The sequence below is a fragment of the Choristoneura fumiferana genome, chromosome Z (assembly GCF_025370935.1).
Source record: "Choristoneura fumiferana chromosome Z, NRCan_CFum_1, whole genome shotgun sequence".
In the NCBI taxonomy this organism is placed as follows: Eukaryota; Metazoa; Arthropoda; class Insecta; order Lepidoptera; family Tortricidae; genus Choristoneura; species Choristoneura fumiferana.
Genome location: NC_133472.1, coordinates 16,785,398 through 16,804,051, shown reverse-complemented (window position 1 = coordinate 16,804,051; position 18,654 = coordinate 16,785,398). Strand labels below are relative to the sequence as shown.

Sequence of the window (18,654 nt, the reverse complement as noted above, 5' to 3'; positions counted from 1 at the left end):
TACATTACGAGTACAATATTGGTTTGATACTCGTTGCCGATCGGATCGGACGTGTCGTCTTATGAATTTTGTAAATAATATAATCAACTACTTGCAGAATTGCGACCTAGTTTTACGCTGAGTACACTTATTGTTTTTATGCGTCTTATACTTTTGGTGTTAATAGGACAATTTTTAGTTAGTTTTAGTTATATAAAATAATGTGTGGTGAACTTGATTAATTGACAAAATGGAAAATAGTCCATTTAATCGGAGCGGGCTAACGCGTCGCAGCCCGACATCTTCGCCTGCGCGCGCGACTGGCCCCGCCCCCGCCCCCCGCAGCACGCCCGCTAGACCAGAGGATCCTCCTGAAATCGTATCGACGTCCGAGATCCAGAACTGGATGACCTCAATCGAGCAGTGCTTGAATGAAGTATGCGCCATATCCTCGGAAGGGAAACTGAATTCTGAGCAGAAACTGAGGATAAGCAATCTTTGCCGCAAAGTAGGTCATGGCACTTCACAATTGGCCGTGCAGTACCAGGCATTGAAGCAGAAAACTCTACAGTTTCATAAGTCCCTTCAGGTACTGGAAGACAATCGAGACCTTTCACAGCAGTTAGTGGACCTTAAAAAACGTATCGAAGAATCTTCGAAAACTACAGCGGGACCTGTCTCCTTCGCCGAAGTCATAAAAAGAAATGCGAGGACCTTTATACAGCCCAGTAATGTCAGCTCCGTAGCGATCTATCCCAGTGACAAAATGAAGACCAGTGAGGAGACAAAAAGCCTTGTTCAGAAATTAATCAGACCTGAACAATTGAAGCTGCAGGTAAGAGGTTTACACAAGACCAGAAATGGCGGAGTAATCATCAGCACTGACACCAAGGCGGACATTGAGAAGTTGAAGCAGTCTGCGCAGCTGACCTCGTCGGGGCTTACCATGGATGAACCGCACAAGCGCAAACCGAGGATTGTGGTTGTTGGAGTGCCTTCAGATATGCAGGAAACGGAAGTGTACAACTGCATCTTCCAACAAAACTTAGCCGGAACATTTGAAGGTATGACATACGAAACCTTTATCAGCTAGATTAAACTCAGCCATAAGTCGGGGAAAAAAGAGGCCGAGACCTGTAACTACGTATTAGAAGTACCTGCTCAAATACGAAAGGCTTTAATTACAAAGGAGAGAGTGTTCGTGCACTGGTCATCCTGTCCCGTTAGAGATTTCACCCTGGTAACGAGGTGTTTTAAATGCCAGCAGTACGGACACGCCGCCAAGTCCTGCCGACGGGAGACATCCATTTGTGGACACTGTGGAGAAACCGGGCACGATATCAAACAATGCACCAGGAAAGCCGAACCACCAAAATGTGCTACTTGTCTGCATTTCAAAAAACCGTGCGGCCATAAGACGGGTGACTCCGAATGTCCTGCTAGATTACTTGCAGAAAAGAGGTACCTTAATACCATTGACTATGACGGTGTCTAAGAGCGCCGTACTTAAATTAGTTTATTATTATTATTTTAGAACTTTATTTATTTACACATTATGACTTATGACTAACCGATTGATTGATGACCTAGATAATTTCTCTGTGTCGGAGTCATGGCCATGTGATGTTAATTATAATCCTAATATTCATTATGCACATTTTATCAACACTTACAATCAATCGCACAATTTCTAGGTCAAATGTAATAGACATGATGTCTTAATCAGCAATCTATGAACCAACACTAACCCAGTAAAAATCCACTGACGCATAGTATTTATGTTTGACCTGATAATATGTTTTAAGTAAATATAAGATTGTAATTAATAAGTTCCCAGTCGCAGAAAAAGTATTGTATGCAACATTGTATAAATAAGTCAAAAAAAGAACGTGGCGTCTTTTTCTTACGATGTTCGCTAATTTATCGAACATCGTAACTCACGCCACTCACCTTTTTTACCCCTGTTATACAACTGTTTCATAATAGTATTTTATGCAACTGTATCGTAATAGGGGTCCTTATTCATAATAGGGTCACATGAGTGTTTTAAGGCCTAATTACGTAAAGTTGCATACAATATTTTATCTATATCCATATATATGGAGGACTCCATCATGTGTTCAAGAACCATTGACAGTGACCTACATTAACGAGAACTAGGTGGGTGCGTCTGCCCCACGAGCTGCGCGCGCGTCGTCCTGCTGCTGCACGTGGTAGCGGCCCCCCCCCCCCCGTGCTGTAATGATGTATGAAATCTCATTATGATACAGATTTCTGTATCGTAATGGCCATTACGATACAGCCGTGTTCATAATAGAGTCCAATGTCGTAATGCTGGTCATTAAGTATGGTTTTTGAGCGCATAATTGAGGATTTATCATATGGGTGTAGATAAAATACTATAATAGATATTAAAATAATATAAAGTATTCAAGTATGGCAGTAGTTAAGAAAGTGTAGAGCATGCTTGTGTGTGTAACCTTTTGCGTGACGCTCCTGAGAAAGAGCTCCTCGAGGCGGCGGTAGTGGTGGATGGCGAACACGTGGTCGACGGTGTACTGCAGCAGCAGCCGCAGCGAGCCCAGCGCCGCGCCGCCCGCCGCCGACAGCCGCGTGCCCGGCGGCGTCGCGCCGCGCGACAGCGCGCCGCCCGCGCGCGATGACAGGAAAAACCTGAACATACATCAATATCTCAAACTATCGAACTTCATGGTTTCCGTAGCCTGACCAAGTAGACAGAAAACGATCAAGTAAGTAGAAGTTTAATTTCTTACTTGTCATACAATAATAAAATTCAGAGTAAATTCTTAAATGTATCTTACGATCCATTCATCGATACAAGTAGAGGTAAACATTAGGCCGATCATTGATGCCAAATATATGCGTGGTAGCCCAGTAGTTTTACCTATGGCCAAAGCAGACGCAGAGGGTCTCACCAGTCCGGGTTCTTCAGTGTTTCCCGGAATTCGTGTGCAAAATTACAGTTAAAATTTAGTAGGAGCATTCCGGAGAAGTAAAACATCGTAAGGCATCGCACACACCTGTAGAGCAACACCCAATCGCGTGAGAACTACAGCTATATACTCTCTCAAGCTGAGTGGAGGTTTGCGCCCAGCATTGGATTGGAACATATATGTATGAGCGTGAGATGGACAGAAGCGATCAGTTTTCAGTAATGTGATGTCCCTGTGTGGTGTCGTGAGGAGTGAGTGTGTGTGTGTGTGTGTGTGTGTGTGTGTGTGTGTGTGTGTGTGTGTGTGTGTGTGTGTGTGAGGCTCGCGCACTGACCAGGCGCGCGGCGCGGGCGCGGGCTGCCGCAGCTGCAGCCGCACCTCGCCCAGGAACACGGGCGTGGCCGCGTCGTGCCACACCGACACGCGTGCCTCACTCGCCACTCCCGCCTGCGCAATAAACACATTACATACTCACATTACATTATCACATTTATATTAATAAAACAAAAACAACACATCATTTAAATATATTCAAACAGGAAACTATATGAAAGTTAACGCACCGATTGAGAACCGTCTTTGTCTTTCGGATCAGCTTCCATGACGAGATCGAAACAAAATATTTCATCGAATTGAGGATTGACAGTTTTCTTTTTGGGTTTTGTACGTCTTTCGACTCTTCGTCCGTTCGAGTACAAAATGGTGACGAGAGCGAAGGGATCGCACTGTCCGTTTTTCGTGGTGAGTTCGGAGCACTCGAGCACTCGGAGGCGGATGGTGTCGGGGCCGGCGCGAGCGGCGCAGTGTCGCTCGGGGTCGGACCAGTAGTCGGCGGCGGTGGGCGAGGGCGACGACTCCGACTCGCACATGGCGTGCATGGGTGGCTTGGCACGCACCGCCCACTGCGCCCGGTCTTTCAGACTCTCCGACCGCGACAGCGACAGGGCAGGCTCAGTAGAGACTGCGCTCAGTAGCTTTTTACTTGTGGAACTCGAACAAGATCCGAACCTCATATTTTCTTTACAGTATTCAGATAGTCTGCCGAGATTTTTTCCTTTATTCGCTTTCGATGAGCAGCTGTCCGCAGCCGGATCAGGATCTGGTGGTTTCGGCTCCATCCGTAATCGCTTTCTCGAGTCCTCGAGTGATAGTTCAATATACGCCTTGCCCTGAACTTCGGAGTCGGCATCGACAGGTCGCAGCGCGAACCAGTGATCCTTGTTGTTGTATCGGTGCAAGTCTTCTCGTTTAATAGCCACTTTGCCCAGCACTCTGTCTTGATTGTGCTTGTCCCGATCGAACACGTATATGGACAAATATCGAAATCTACGAGGTACTTCGAATTGGAATTCCTCTCCAAAAAAAGGGCTGAAACAAGATAACAAATTGGTTATTAACAATGTACTGGAATTATGGTCATAAATATACACCTGCGCGCTGTAATTTGCCTACATAATAATTTAGATAAATAAATAATAACACAAATTAATAATGTTTATAAGTACTCTAGCATGAGCTAACGCTGCATTAAGTTCCTTACTGGATGATTCATTAATATTTTGAATTTGCTCGAATAACAGCGCGTGTGCAGAAATTCCATAAAGATATGACTCGCCTCGATATTTAAACAACACATTCGCAAGACGCAAGTTTGTATACTAAACAACTCATTTGCAAAGGCAGAAAATAGCCGAACTGCAATGAGGGCTATCGTTTTTTGTCTCACTAGATGGCGCACTGTTGCGTGAGGTTTTTAACCGACTTAAAAAAAAGGAGGAGGTTATCAATTCGGTTGTATTTTTTTTTTTTTAATGTTTGTTACCTCAGAACTCCGTCATTTATGAACCGATTTGAAATTTTTTTTTTGAGTTCGTCTAGGAATGCTTTCAATTAGGTCCCATAAGGAGCAAATTAGGATCTGATGATCGGATCTTAAGGAAATCGAGGGAACTCTTCAAATATTGTAGGGACACCTATGGTAATTTGGATATATTTAGCAGTAACTCGTGCATTTGCTCTTGCAAATCATAATTTGGTGAAATGGAACTGATGATGAAGACCAGATTTGACCAACGGAACTACTACTATCAATAACAAGTATTTCACGGGTTAAATTTAAATTATCATGATTAATATACTTACCTAGATAAGCGACTAAGAAGAAGCTTTAAGTTAATGATTCTTTCGAACTGATCTGATGCTGAAGCCAGAAGGTAGGCGACGGAACTCTGTTATAAAACAACGTAACTAAGTCGTGTTTGGGCTTAATGGAATAGTTGTGAGATGTTCTTTGGCTACGAATCACTAAAAAGTGAGAAATAAAAATTTTTTAACAAAAAATTAAAACCGACTCCAAAAAAATAAAAAAATAACAAAAAATGGAACCGACTACAAAACCCTTGAAAATATTTTTCTAGGTAAGTAGGTACGTACTAGCTCGAAGTCGGTGACTCAGCACGACCCAGCAGGAGGGATTGAAACCCATAGTATGTAGGTGAGGTAGACGACTATTGTGAATTGTCCCACTCCTGCTAGCTCGTGCTGAGTCTGAGACTTCGAGCTAGTACGTACCTACTTACCTAGAAAAATATTTTCAAGGGTTTTGTAGTAGGTTCCATTTTTTGTTATTTTTTTATTTTTTTGGAGTCGGTTTTAATTTTTTGTTAAAATTTTTTTTATTAAGTATGGCTTTCAAAGTCTGTTATTACGGGCGTGAAAACAAAGTTTAGATTAAAATTATATATAATACACCTTAAAACTGTACCATAAAAATATCGAGCATGCCACATTGCTGCATAGTCCCCGTTTTGTTCGGAAAAAAAGGAGGACAAAGGTTTCCGAAAGACAAAACTGTCTCAAAATACAGATAATCATTGCCCCGGAACCCATATTTGCCATAATTAATTTCAGATATTGCAAAATATTCACAAAAATTTTCTAATTATAAATAAACCCGCGTAGCTCACCCAAAAACTATGAGATTTGACATTTCGGAGACCTCACGCTACACTAGCGCCTCTAGCGGCGAATTCATTCGCGATAGCCCTCATTGGTAGCTTATACAAAGAAGTAATAGAATGCATTTGTGCTAAAATAACACTTATAAGGTATAAAATTACTTCAATTTCGCTTTGCTTTAATTATTTTTTGCTGAGCAATCAATAACATAAATAACATATAGGTACGACTTTATGCACTTAACATTAAGGTCGTGTACACATATTTTTGTAACTTTGGCCGTGTTCCGATATCTTTTCACTTGACTGTACCTACGAGAATAAAATATTGTTCCATAATACCTACATTATAAGCATAAAAGCAAGGAGCAAGTGCAGGAAATGTTATTAGTGCAGATTGTAGTGCACACATGGAACCGACGCAGTCGTGTAATAACACTACTATGATAGTGTCAACTGTCACAGCTATCAAGAGGCAATATTTATTTACGGTGACTGTAACAGTTAAACAATCGTTATCGGGTTTCGACTGACAAGATATTTATTGCGGAGTTCTATTCGCAGACGCGTGGGGGCTACGCCTTCGCCTCCCACGAGCACGACACTAACTTAATATTGCCAAATTAGCTGCACCATAAGCAGTCAGGTCATGATGATTTTTCAACATTCAACCTAAAATTATTGTCGATAGAACCGAGCATTTTAAGTCAGATTTAAACGCATTGTCTAATAATAGGTTCCACTATACAGAGGAGGTTCGGGTTGTTGAAAGTTGAATTATAGAAAGGTTTCTCTGTTTGTTTTTTTATTTTTATTTGAATACCTATTTATTTGTAAAACGATTCAAGTATTATGCAAGTTTTTTTTGTACGAGTCAAGTGTTTTATTCGAAAAACAACATCATATTTTTTTACCATTCAATAATTTCATTACATCAAATAAAAAAATATATAATGGCGACTTCTTGTGCTAAATGCGGTTACATATTCAAACATCGAAAATTAAAATACCTACGGGTAAAACGTCGATGCTCAAAATTTCGAAAGTAAAAATTTCGACTGTATCGAAATAACGAAAATTAAAATAACGTAAGTCTATGCTATCGTACGGTTACATAACCTATTTCCAATATATCGAAAATCTAATTATCTACAAAAATGGCATCGACAGATGTAAATATCGAAGCACAGAGTATCGAATATCCCATGTGTAAACTATCACGTGACAGGGTCGACGGAGCTCCGCCGCGGAGCTCCTATTCCGCGCAGTTGAGGTGCTTCGCGCCTTAATGCAATACTAACCTAACCTAGTTCTATAGGTTTATTGAACTTTAAAGTCATTTCGGTAAAATGATGAATTACCAAAAATATTCGGTTCGGTTAGGTTAGAACTGTGACCACAACAACGAAGAAAGAAATAGACCTAGAAATGACTCGATTATGTAAAGCAAATATTTGTACGTAAGATATTTTAATTTTCGACATTGAAATATGTTGCCAATTATAACTCAGATATAATGGTTGCCGACATTTTGGATCATTCGATATTTCAATCTTAGACATTTTAACCATAGGTATAACAACTTTCGATATTCAGATATGTGACCGCTAAATGCCACGAGAATCCAAATCCTAAATTTATTAGTTGGTTTTTTTTTTATATCACACTTGCTCGTAAACAGTGTCGTAACATGCAGGCTACCTTGGTTGCAACCCCCAAATAAAACCCTTGACCTTAATGTGCTTGTCATGAAACCCGTGGTCGGTAAATGAGTCATTGCCCGTACTAATTTTCATGTCATGAAGCCCAAGGTCGGTAAATGAGTTTGTTACTGCATGGTGTGCTGCTGCTCCGTGCGCGCGCTGCACACGCACGCCATACACATCATGTTGCAGAGCGCTGCCAAGAGCGTAGTCAGCGGTATCGGCAATTTTGGAAAAAATATTAGTTTTTCTTTTACAAATATACAATTTTACTCGCAAATGTGATGAAAAACATTGTATGTCGCACGGGCGGTGCTAGAATTACGAACATCGACTCATTAAAGCCCTCAGTCTTCGACTTCGGGCTTCTAATAGACTCTCGTTCGTAATTCCTTATTTACCGCCCTTAAGACACAATGTACTATTACTCAGAATAATATAGTTATTTGACTACCAAAACTCTTCAAACAATGATTACACAGATAGTATAAGATCTCACAGTAAAATTCTGCATCTATCTGTTATTTGATCAAAATGTGACTCAAATAAAAGGTTACAAAACACAAGGGGTATAATGTACAATATCACAGGGTTGCCTAATAAAACGTTGCCGTAAGTGGCTTCACCTTGGCACTTATTTTTCGATATTAAAATGACCATTATACATTATTATATTGTCATTTCGTCAATAATTGTCTAGCTTTGTGATAAGACATTTTATTTTCTATTGTTCGTATTAAGTTTTCGAAGATATTTAAATGCAATCAAAATCAATTATGACTGTAATAAGATCATACATAACTACACAACTCATTCTCATCAGCTTTCGTTTGGATACTTTGTTGTTTTGTTTTTACATCAGGAACATCTAATACATAAACATCCTGTTTCAGATAACTGTATAAAATGGTTCACCATTATCAGGAAGACATGTTGTATTTATTTCATAGTAACACTAGTGTTTTCCCGCAAGTTTCACACGCGTAAATCATTAGATATAGCTTTTGGATTGAAATTCCGGGATTTTAAAAAATACTCGTGGGAATTACATCGTAGTCTTTATTGACGTTGCTTTATAAACAAAAACGCCAAATTTTGCAACTCCATACTCAGCGGTTCGTATTTCGAGATTTTATAAGTGTTATTCCAAATGAACAATTAATTATCGACATACTTTTCATCCAAATCCGTCCAGCCGTTTTAGCGTGAAGTAGTAATAAACAGACGCACACAAACACACATACAATATTTCGCGTTTATAGAATTACAGTAGGAAGTAGGATGTTAATAGATAGATTAAGTGCAACTGTGGTAGTAGGTGTATCGATTGAGCGCATCGTCCCCCGCCGCGCCGCGCCGGGCGCGCGCGCATCCGGCGCCAGACCGGTATTTATAAACCGGAGGCGGAACCAGCAAGCGCGGCAGTGTGGCCCACCACGCTTGCTACTACTACTACTAATATATAGTGTATAATCAACCCCTGTCGATTTTAGCAACTAAAGAAATTGATTGAAATGTGGTCAATCCGTGTTAAATTGTATAACTATTAGCGTATTTTAGATACAGAAATTATTTTACGGAATGATTAATACAACCAGTGAGTCAGGTGTAGTGTAACTGGAACGCAGTAATTGGCGCCTGGCGGTAGGCAAGCAGCCACACCTCCCGCGCCGCCGCCGCGCGCACTTAAGATAGCCGGCGATGCCGGCGCACGCACACGCGATGATCACTTTACGTGCTACCATGTTCCGGGACCAATTTATCACTTAAAAGCTTCCGCTAAAGCAACTGGACAAAGAGCACTTTGAAATTTTAGTACGTACGACATAATATTGCATTCGTAATCTACGCAGGAGATGCGGGGCGAAGCAAGCTCCGGCTGACGTTATTTGATAATCGTAACGTCGTGCCACACTAGTTCAATTTAAATAATGGCGCATGTTACCGAACAGCCATTATAAATTGGATAAAATCTAAAAATATCTAAAATCACCCTTTTATTAATCTCAATATTATTTTGTTCATTAAATTATTGCTTCTATGTCGTTATCAATAAAGTCATGTTCATATATTTTGATCAAATTTTTGCTCAAAAGTAGGAAAGAAATAAGAAATCTTCTCGAATATAAAATATGATTATGCTTTTAGATTTATTAGCGATAAAAGAGCATCGGTTCCAAAACCTTCGGAATCCTTTCAGACACAATTGGGAGTATTTATATTATATATTAAACCTTTTCGCCGCCACGTCAAATACAAAAGACATCCATCACCCATACGCCATTGTAATGCCTAAAATTTAACCTTAACGCAATTGAACGACGGTTGCTTTTGCATTGAAATAATGGACGTATATATATATACAGGTCGTAGGCGTGGAACCTGCGGTGCGTATATATGAGTCGTTGGAGTCTAAAAGGTTAATTTGAGCGGAATACAGTAAACCAAAGAACCACGTAGAACTTACTGTGACCGCTCATCCGCGATTCCTCGGTCTATGGACATTCGTTTAGATTTGAAACGGAATACGAAGGCTGCGCGGATCCCACTTTCATGCTGGACTAGAGATCAGAGGCGTGGCGCCGTAACAACTTGATTCCCACCTTCATGTTAGCGCTATTTTTTTTTTCAGTTGTGTAACTAAGCTGAGAGCAAGGTGATGCATTCAATTTCCGAAGACGTCTAGCTCACGCTTTACTCACTTTCCTGGTTGACTAAAGAAATTTGACACTTGACGGTACTGCTAGAGATAGAGACTATTGGAAAATATAAAGTGCAGAGTCATTCATTCATTACATTATCTTTACAATATTAATTAATAAAACTATACCTATAAATTGATTAGGTATGCTATACTTGTACTGCACAGTACCTACCTAGACGGAGCAGTCGCGTACATCGACTATTTTCACAGTTTTATCAGCAAATGGGTGTAATTGACATCCATTCATAGTATTATCAACCTTCGACTAAACTGGTCTGCCTCTATGCGTGTGATTAGCAAGCATGCCGTTGGTCGGCGTTCACAGCGATATTGTACCAGTGCTAGCGATAAGGTGCCGCACGACAAAGAACCTATAAAGCGAACATGTACAAGTCAAATCATTTGACATTTTCCTTCGATACGATTACCCGATAGTCTTGGTGAATTCTGTCTAAGGTTACATCTTTGAATCATCTTCCATTTCCGTTAGGGGAAATCGGTCGTCTTTTAGTTTCGCTACGTCAATATTATTGTATTGTATTACATGAAGAAAGAACAGTAAATTAGGACGGTCTAACGAGGTGTGGAAACAGATGGTCTGTTTAGTTTATGTTTGCCATTAAGTGCATAGAGAGGGCAGAGGCTCCAACACGATGTAGATGATAGATCTACTTGTTTAAATAAAATAGTTCGTTGACAAAACGAAAAGGAAACCAGTACGATAATTATGACGTGACCCTACTACATGTGATTGACATCACCTACAAGCATTTATCAGTGTCTGCTGAGGCGACATTTGACATCCCTCGTCGTTTAACGGCGCCATTGTGATGCAATTAATATAATTGGGATGTTTTGTAATTGGAAAAAACGAAAGGCGAGGGGTGTCGAGGAAGACGTCACGCGCGGGATCCCGAGCGACGGAAACGCATCCGGGACGTGGGTCGCCGTCGCCGCCCCTCGGCCGCCGCGCTGCGCCGGAGCACATGCCCCTCCCTACGTACACTCCATTTATAACAGAGTGTAGGTAGTAAAGTGGCTGCTCGCTGAATTTGCTCCTGAATTTATTTCTTATGCAGAAAACAATTAAGCCATAATAACTTTGTTTAATGAAATGAGAAGGCTTCGGATTTTAGATTAGTAAATTATTTTAATCACAGTGATATTTTTATGAATAGTCTTATTACTATATAAGAATATTATTATTATTTTTATGAATAGTATTATTATTATTTTTCATGATTAGTATGAATTTATATGAGTACAGTTTCGTTAAGTCAAATCATGCCAGGAGCTATGAAGTCAATGATCATGTACACGCGAAAGCACCGGAAGCAGTAGATACCTTTTGTTTACAGGAACATGCGCGCCGAGGGCTGTCGACACATTATTGAGCTACTTATTTGAAGATGATGCGTTCGTTTGTCTCAAATTATGGATAGAACTAATTTCAAGAAGCTATGCCTTATAAAGATAATCGGACATAACTATTTATCTATCACCAAACACACCCGAGTCCAATGCATTGCTTTTTGTAGGATAATGTAGTTCCTCAATTAATTAAAATAATCATTTGAGGAACTTCGTTATAATCTATAACGAACGTGATCTCCGTGGGAATAGAAATAGGTACTCACAAAAATTTAAATTAAGCAAACCTTGACCCAGTAAATTTATTTGCCCTCCCTAAATGAGTCGGCAGACAGTTCCCACAGCGATAACACCGGAAGCTAGTGCGGACACGACACGGGACAAAGGACCCGTTATTGTGTCGGTTCTGGAGTTAAACTAGAGCGAGAAAACGTTCGCTCTAGATAAACGATGGGGGCTCGGCCGGAAACTTATAAATAGCATTCGCAACGCCACCAACATATATATATATTATATTTAACGATATATAACATCTTATTGTAAGTATTATCGTTCAAATGACGATGCTTTCAAATATCTTTGCGTAGGTAGGGAGTACTACAAAGGAAGGTGAAAAAAGGAAAGAAGGTTGAGGCTAATCGAGGGGATAGATATGCCTACGTTCTCAGTAACATTAATATGATCATGAACTTGATAACTTTCTCTTCTTTTTTCCACGCTTTTAACTATTAACTGCACTTGTAACTACCTACTTAACGTTGTAATCACATATTGGAAGTCGCAATTGAACACCTTCCAGTGGCTTCCAGAACAAAAGTAGAAAAATACTTACTTGAGAGTCCTCTCCATGGTCGAGGTGCGAAATATCTCCTCCTGGTCGAGCGAGAGCACGCAGTAGATGTCGCGGTGACAGGCCGCGCCATGGCTGCGAGCCGGCAAGTTTTTGGCTTCACCTGCAAAAATAACATTACTATACCATTCACAGTCAACACATACCTACATTTATTTTGAAAAACATTTAAATAATTGCAAACTCAAAAGACATGAGCCACTCGATCGCTCAGGGCTTAAGCACTAGTGCACGGTTTATTTCAGAATATTTTTAGAAATTGAGTTTAGTTTCTTCAGCAGTGGGACAGACTAGACTAACAATAATAATAATTAAGTTTAACGCACTTGATTTGTTCTCGAATTCCCCAAATGTGTGCTTCATGCAGCTATTTCTAAAATAATTCGTGTTGCACCTCAATAATGGATAGGTAGTTTACAAAAACTGGGGGTACACATTACCATAAAGCTTGAGATAACAAGGAGTGCGGAATAAATAATAATAATATGGTAACCGGGTTGCGCAACTGCAAGTTGCGAAGCGACCTCGTCAAGTATGGCTATAACCGGAGACCCAAGGTGAGGCAACCACCGGCCTATAAGCAGGATCCTGCGCCGCTGACTCGACTATCGACATATTATTTCAAATTGAGTTTGAGGGTTTGTTTCTAAAACGGTTAAACTAAGCGTTACTACGCTACTACTGTAACTCAAAATAAATAAAAAATATCCAGCCACGAAGCAACATGTATAATATAAACTGAGAAAACAATTCCGGTATGACCTACATAGTTTGGAGAATTCTTTGCAGCCATTGCATTGAAACTATACGTGTATAGGTTTCGGCGCGAGGTCAGTCGGTCATCACGTTATCTTGTTGTGGAACAGATCAACGCTGCGGTTGCATATCACTAGTATTGTTTTTTATATTCTCTCCCTCACTTAGGATCATGTATTTAAAAACACGGTCAAAAGAAAAAACTAGGCTGTTACTGAACCAGGGATATACTGTACCTTTGGCCTCATCTGCACTTAACATCAGGTGAGATAGGGGTCAATCACGGTCAGTTTTATGTAAAAAAAGCAGTAGTAAGTAGTAGTAAATTGAATTTCTAAACATTTAAGAATTGAAAGTAACAAATGCAGAGGAAGTTTTTTTTCACTTCATTGCTCGAAGAATAGATAACCTAAATCCAGTACACAAAACTGCTTACATTCGATCATTTGACAGCTGTACTCATATATGGCTTGCAAACACGACAACAATGTAGCAAGTTACGGTAACAAGTTGTATCTGTATTATACATTTCATAGTGCAATACGACTTTATCGAAAATATTTCAGAATATTTTTTTTGGCCTGATGAAACGACCAATCAAAACTAATCGTCTCATCATCATCATCATCATGTCAGCCGAAAGACGACCACTGATGGACATTGGGTCTCCCCCAACGCTCTCCACTCAGACCGGTCTGGTGCTTTTTGCATCCACCGCGATCCCGCGATCTATACCAGGTCGTCGGTCCATATTGTTGGAGGCCTACCGACAGCTCGTCTCCCGGTCCACGGACGCCATTCGAGAACCTGCTGATCTGACCCCATCGGCCATCAGTCCTGCGAGCAATGTGCCCCGCCCACTGCCACTTCAGTTTCGCAATTCTTCAGGTTTTATCGGTAACCTTAGTTCTACTGCGGATAACATCATCTAATCGTCTGATGCATGTGAAATTAAATTTTGATTTGAATATTGATTGATTGATTGAATTTTGATAACACGGAAGCAATCGAAATCAAAGATGAATTCCAACTAAGTGGTCTGCTGCGCAAGGATTGACTATCCTTTTGTTTCCATCGTTTTGGTTTTACACTAGTGCTTATGATGACTGACTTTTTTGCGATCACTATACGGTTGATTTTGTTACTGTTGGCTCTGCTCCTCTGTTTTATTTACATATATTGTCTTACACTTTATTACACACAATCTCGAACACATTCCCTACAATCTGTTAACACTTATCCACATTCAAGTTTTCTTGCAAACAAGCTGTTCACCCTGTTCAATGAATTAGAGTCTCAGTCAAAACCAAATAAAATTCAACTCTATCAATGATGTTGATCTTACTAAAAACTTGGATAATGTTACTGTTGGAGAGGCCCATTTGAGTTCTCCGGAGACCTGCAATTCCATTTTTGCGTGTAACAATTCGATTGATGATAACATTGTTATAATGACTCAAAATATTAGGAGTATATCCCACAACTTCTCGAAATTCGAAACTCAGTTGGCTAGAATCGGTTTTGAATGTGATATATGCATACTTACCGAAACTTGGAACGCTAAAACTGCACAAATACCTTCCTTAACTGGCTACAACTCTCATTATTCCAAAAATAACTTGAACCAAAACGACGGCATTGTTGTATACACAAAACAGGAATATAGCTTTTTAGTGAAGGAATACGCCTTGAGTGAAGCTACTTGTCTCCTAATTGATTCGAATGTTGATACTCTCATAGTTTGTGTATACAGATCTCCTTCGCATAGAAACACTCGCCCTTTTGTTAATTCACTAAACTCGCTCCTTGCTCTTTATTCAGAACGTAAGAATATTCTCATCGTGGGTGATATTAACATTGATATAAAAGACGAAAATGATACAGAAAATTCTAGCGAATATCTAAATTTATTGGCATCCCATGGTATTTTAGCTGGTCACAGGCTTCCTACCAGGGGTAATAATTGTCTCGATCATGTTATGGTTAAAGCCCAATTCCCAATTGTTACCATCGTTCTTTCATCACCATTAACTGATCATTCAGGGGTTTTAGTAAAAACTTAATTTAGAACTCAAGTCCATTTCTTCCAAAAATACTAAAAAGCTTTCTTATAGCAAAGTCGACTATGTGGGAATTGCTGCGGATATTGAGGCTCATAACTTCGATTCAATTCTAATTTCCGATGACCCCAATTGGTCAGCTACTGAAATAGTGAAAGTATTGTCCAATATAATCTCTAAAAATACGAGTACATTGATTATTCCTAAAAGACGGCTCTGTATTAAACCCTGGATAACACCTGGGTTATTGCGTTGTATTAGAAACAGAGATAGAATGCACAAAAACTGTAAACTCGATCCTAACAACCAAATTCTAAGTATAACCTACAATCGCTACAAAAATTACTGCAACAACTTACTTAAGCGATTAAAAAGAATACATGAGCGTAATGAAATTCAAAAACACGTTAATAACCCAAAAATGACCTGGAATCTAATTAAAAAATTTACAAACAGCGATACTAAAAAGCTACCCCAGGTTGATCTCCTCAATACGAATTCCTCTCCTGAACTATCAGTTGCTCAAGTTAATCAGTATTTTGTCACGGTCGGGGAAGAATTAGCTAATAAAATATCTAATTTTCCTATTTGCCTTCACCACGACCTTGTCTTTACCACGGCAGCCCATTCTAAGCCTAATTCAATGGTTATGTTTGAAACAACAGAAGAAGAAGTGGAAAGCCTCATTACAAACCTAAAAAATTGTGCTGTAGGATACGACAATATTTCTACCAAAGTCCTAAAAATTGCAAAAAATACAATAATATCTCCACTAACGCACGTTTTAAATTTATGCATAAGAACAGGTTGTTTCCCAAGTGTTTTTAAAAGGTCTATTATTCATCCTATTTATAAGGCTGGAGATAAAGGCAGTGTCAGTAATTATCGCCCTATTTCGGTTCTTACAGCTCTCTCTAAGATACTAGAAAAAATAATGAACAAAAGGCTCCTGGAATACCTTGATAAGGAAAATATTCTTTCACCAAACCAATATGGTTTCAGAGCCGGTATTTCAACTGGAGATGCGGTCTCAAGTCTTACGGAACATGTCGCAACGAATCTGGCTAGCAAAAATAAATGTATTGGAGTCTTTCTGGATTTAGCCAAGGCGTTTGACACGGTCTCTGTTCCTTTGCTGTTAAAAAAATTGGAAAAAATTGGAATCAGAGGGCATGTCCTTCTCTTGTTTAAGAATTACCTAACCAACAGGACGCAAAGGGTCAAGATAGGAAATTACGTTAGCTCAGACGCCCCTGTCACTTTTGGTGTGCCACAGGGCAGTGTCCTTGGTCCTAGCCTCTTTCTAATTTATATAAACGATCTGTGTAATAATAATATTAATAAATGTAAATCTTTTACATATGCTGATGATACAGCCCTCATTTTTTGTGGTGAAACTTGGGAAGAGGTTAGGAAAAATACAGAACTCGGCCTGCGTATGGTCTCTCAATGGTTACACCAAAATTTTTTGACCCTCAATATATCAAAAACTAAATATGTCACGTTCTCCATTACTAAACGACAAATTCCTTCAGATATTCAAATTAAATTACACAAGTGTAATTGGAATGAAAACAGAACACTTGCTTGTGGCTGTGAATGCCTACAAAAAACCAATACTATGCGATATTTAGGCATAACTTTAGATGAAACTCTATCTTGGAAGCCTCAAATTGATGCAATGGCAGATAGGTCTAGGAAACTTATATATATTTTTAAAACACTTAGACATATTGTAGACTACAAACTGTTAAAAACAACGTATTATGCTTTGGCACAATCGATCTTTACTTACTGTTTAACCACATGGGGTGGTGCTGCCAAGACTCACCTGTTAAAGGTTGAAAGAGCTCAAAGAGCTTTATTGAAAGTAATGACATTTAAACCATTTCGTTATCCAACTACTCAATTATATGCCAATTGTGATGTTTTGTCGATTAGGCAACTGTTTATAAGAGAAACATTAATCTCCCAACACTCTAAACTTAAATTTACCCCTGCCAGTGGTATGGGTCGACGTAAGGGCAGGGTCTGTCCGCTACCTAAATATAAAACGGCATTTTGTCTAAGGTTTCAATGTGTCCTTGGCCCTTTACTCTACAACAGAATTAATAAAATCATCAATATATACCCCCTAAGTTCATTAGAACTCAAAAATAAAGTAACAGCTTGGCTTAAAACTCAAAATTATGAAGACATTGAAAAACTATTTACAAGGACAAAATAAATTCACACTTTACACACAAGCACACGCGCGCACACACACACACGCGCACGCACACACACACACACACACACACACACACACACACACACACACACACACACACACAAACACGCTTAAACGCGGAGCGGAGAAGTCTCTTTTTGAATTCACACTTCGAATAAAATTAAAAACTATAATTAAATTAATGTCAAGAATTTTGAGTTCTAACTTTCAGTGGTTGTACCTTATACCTGTTTTGCCAGTTGGTTCGAACTCAATGCTTCTTACCCTCTTATATTAATTTATATTAGATTGATACCCACAATGTAATTTAATTTTACGTAATTGTTTTTATTTTCTGTTATTTATTGTTGCACTATTTATGGTAGTTAATAATCGCATTCGCCAATTAGTAATGTCATAGGAAGAAACTGGTGTCTAAGACACAGGCTCAGCCTAGTTTAGACACCAGGGTGTCGTATATATTTAGACTAATCACCCTACATCTCATGTTATAACTATTAACAATGTAACTTTTTGTCAATAAACATTATTATTATTATTATTATTAATTAACCAATGGTAATGGGTCATTTATGACTTCTATGCGGTATTTTTTTTAAACGCTTAATATGCACAAATGCTTTAATTTTTTGAAGTATGAAATAACGCCACAGCATTAACTTTTTAAGCCTGCCGCGCACTGCACTGCACTGGCTGAACAGCCAGGCTGCCTAGTGAGCAGAGACCTTAATACAGTTTTTATTTTTTTAATCTGTATGTGGTTTTGGGTACTGGCCACTAAGAACGGGCTCGTTTAAAAATAATGATTTAACAATAGAAAAATAAAAATCTGCGGGAGCCAAGCGGGAGTAACGCAGTCTTTGACTTTTGGCCCGGACTAACCATTGTGATTTTTACTACTACTGCGAGGAAAAAAAAACATTTATCACAAAAAATTTGTTTGTTTTGTAGTAAATGTTTTTTTTTCCTAACAATAAACTAAAACAATTGATTGTTTTGTGATAAATGTTTTCGAAGTTTCGAACTCGTATTATCGAAGGCCTCCCCATCGGGTCAGTTTTCGAACTAACTCGTTCATCTATTGCTTACT

The 18,654-nt window shown here is 39.2% G+C and overlaps 2 protein-coding genes across 2 annotated transcripts in view; one reads left to right on the top strand and one right to left on the bottom strand.

The window, feature by feature from the left end:
- RasGAP1 (Ras GTPase activating protein 1) overlaps positions 1–18,654 on the bottom strand; it is a 44,806-nt gene that overhangs the window by 11,288 nt on the left and 14,864 nt on the right. The window contains 4 exon segments of the mRNA XM_074090141.1: positions 2,460–2,652; positions 3,268–3,380; positions 3,497–4,301; positions 12,501–12,621. Of these exon segments, the coding sequence (XP_073946242.1) occupies positions 2,460–2,652; positions 3,268–3,380; positions 3,497–4,301; positions 12,501–12,621 (1,232 nt within the window).
- On the top strand, positions 30–1,779 carry LOC141429702 (uncharacterized). The gene has a single exon (XM_074090154.1). The coding sequence runs from the start codon at positions 230–232 to the stop codon at positions 1,070–1,072; it is 843 nt and encodes a 280-aa protein (XP_073946255.1). The 5' UTR covers positions 30–229; the 3' UTR covers positions 1,073–1,779.

What these genes read in the sequence shown, in the direction of transcription:
- LOC141429702 (XM_074090154.1), top strand. Translation starts at nt 230, where the DNA reads ATGGAAAATAGTCCATTTAATCGGAGCGGGCTAACGCGTCGCAGCCCG.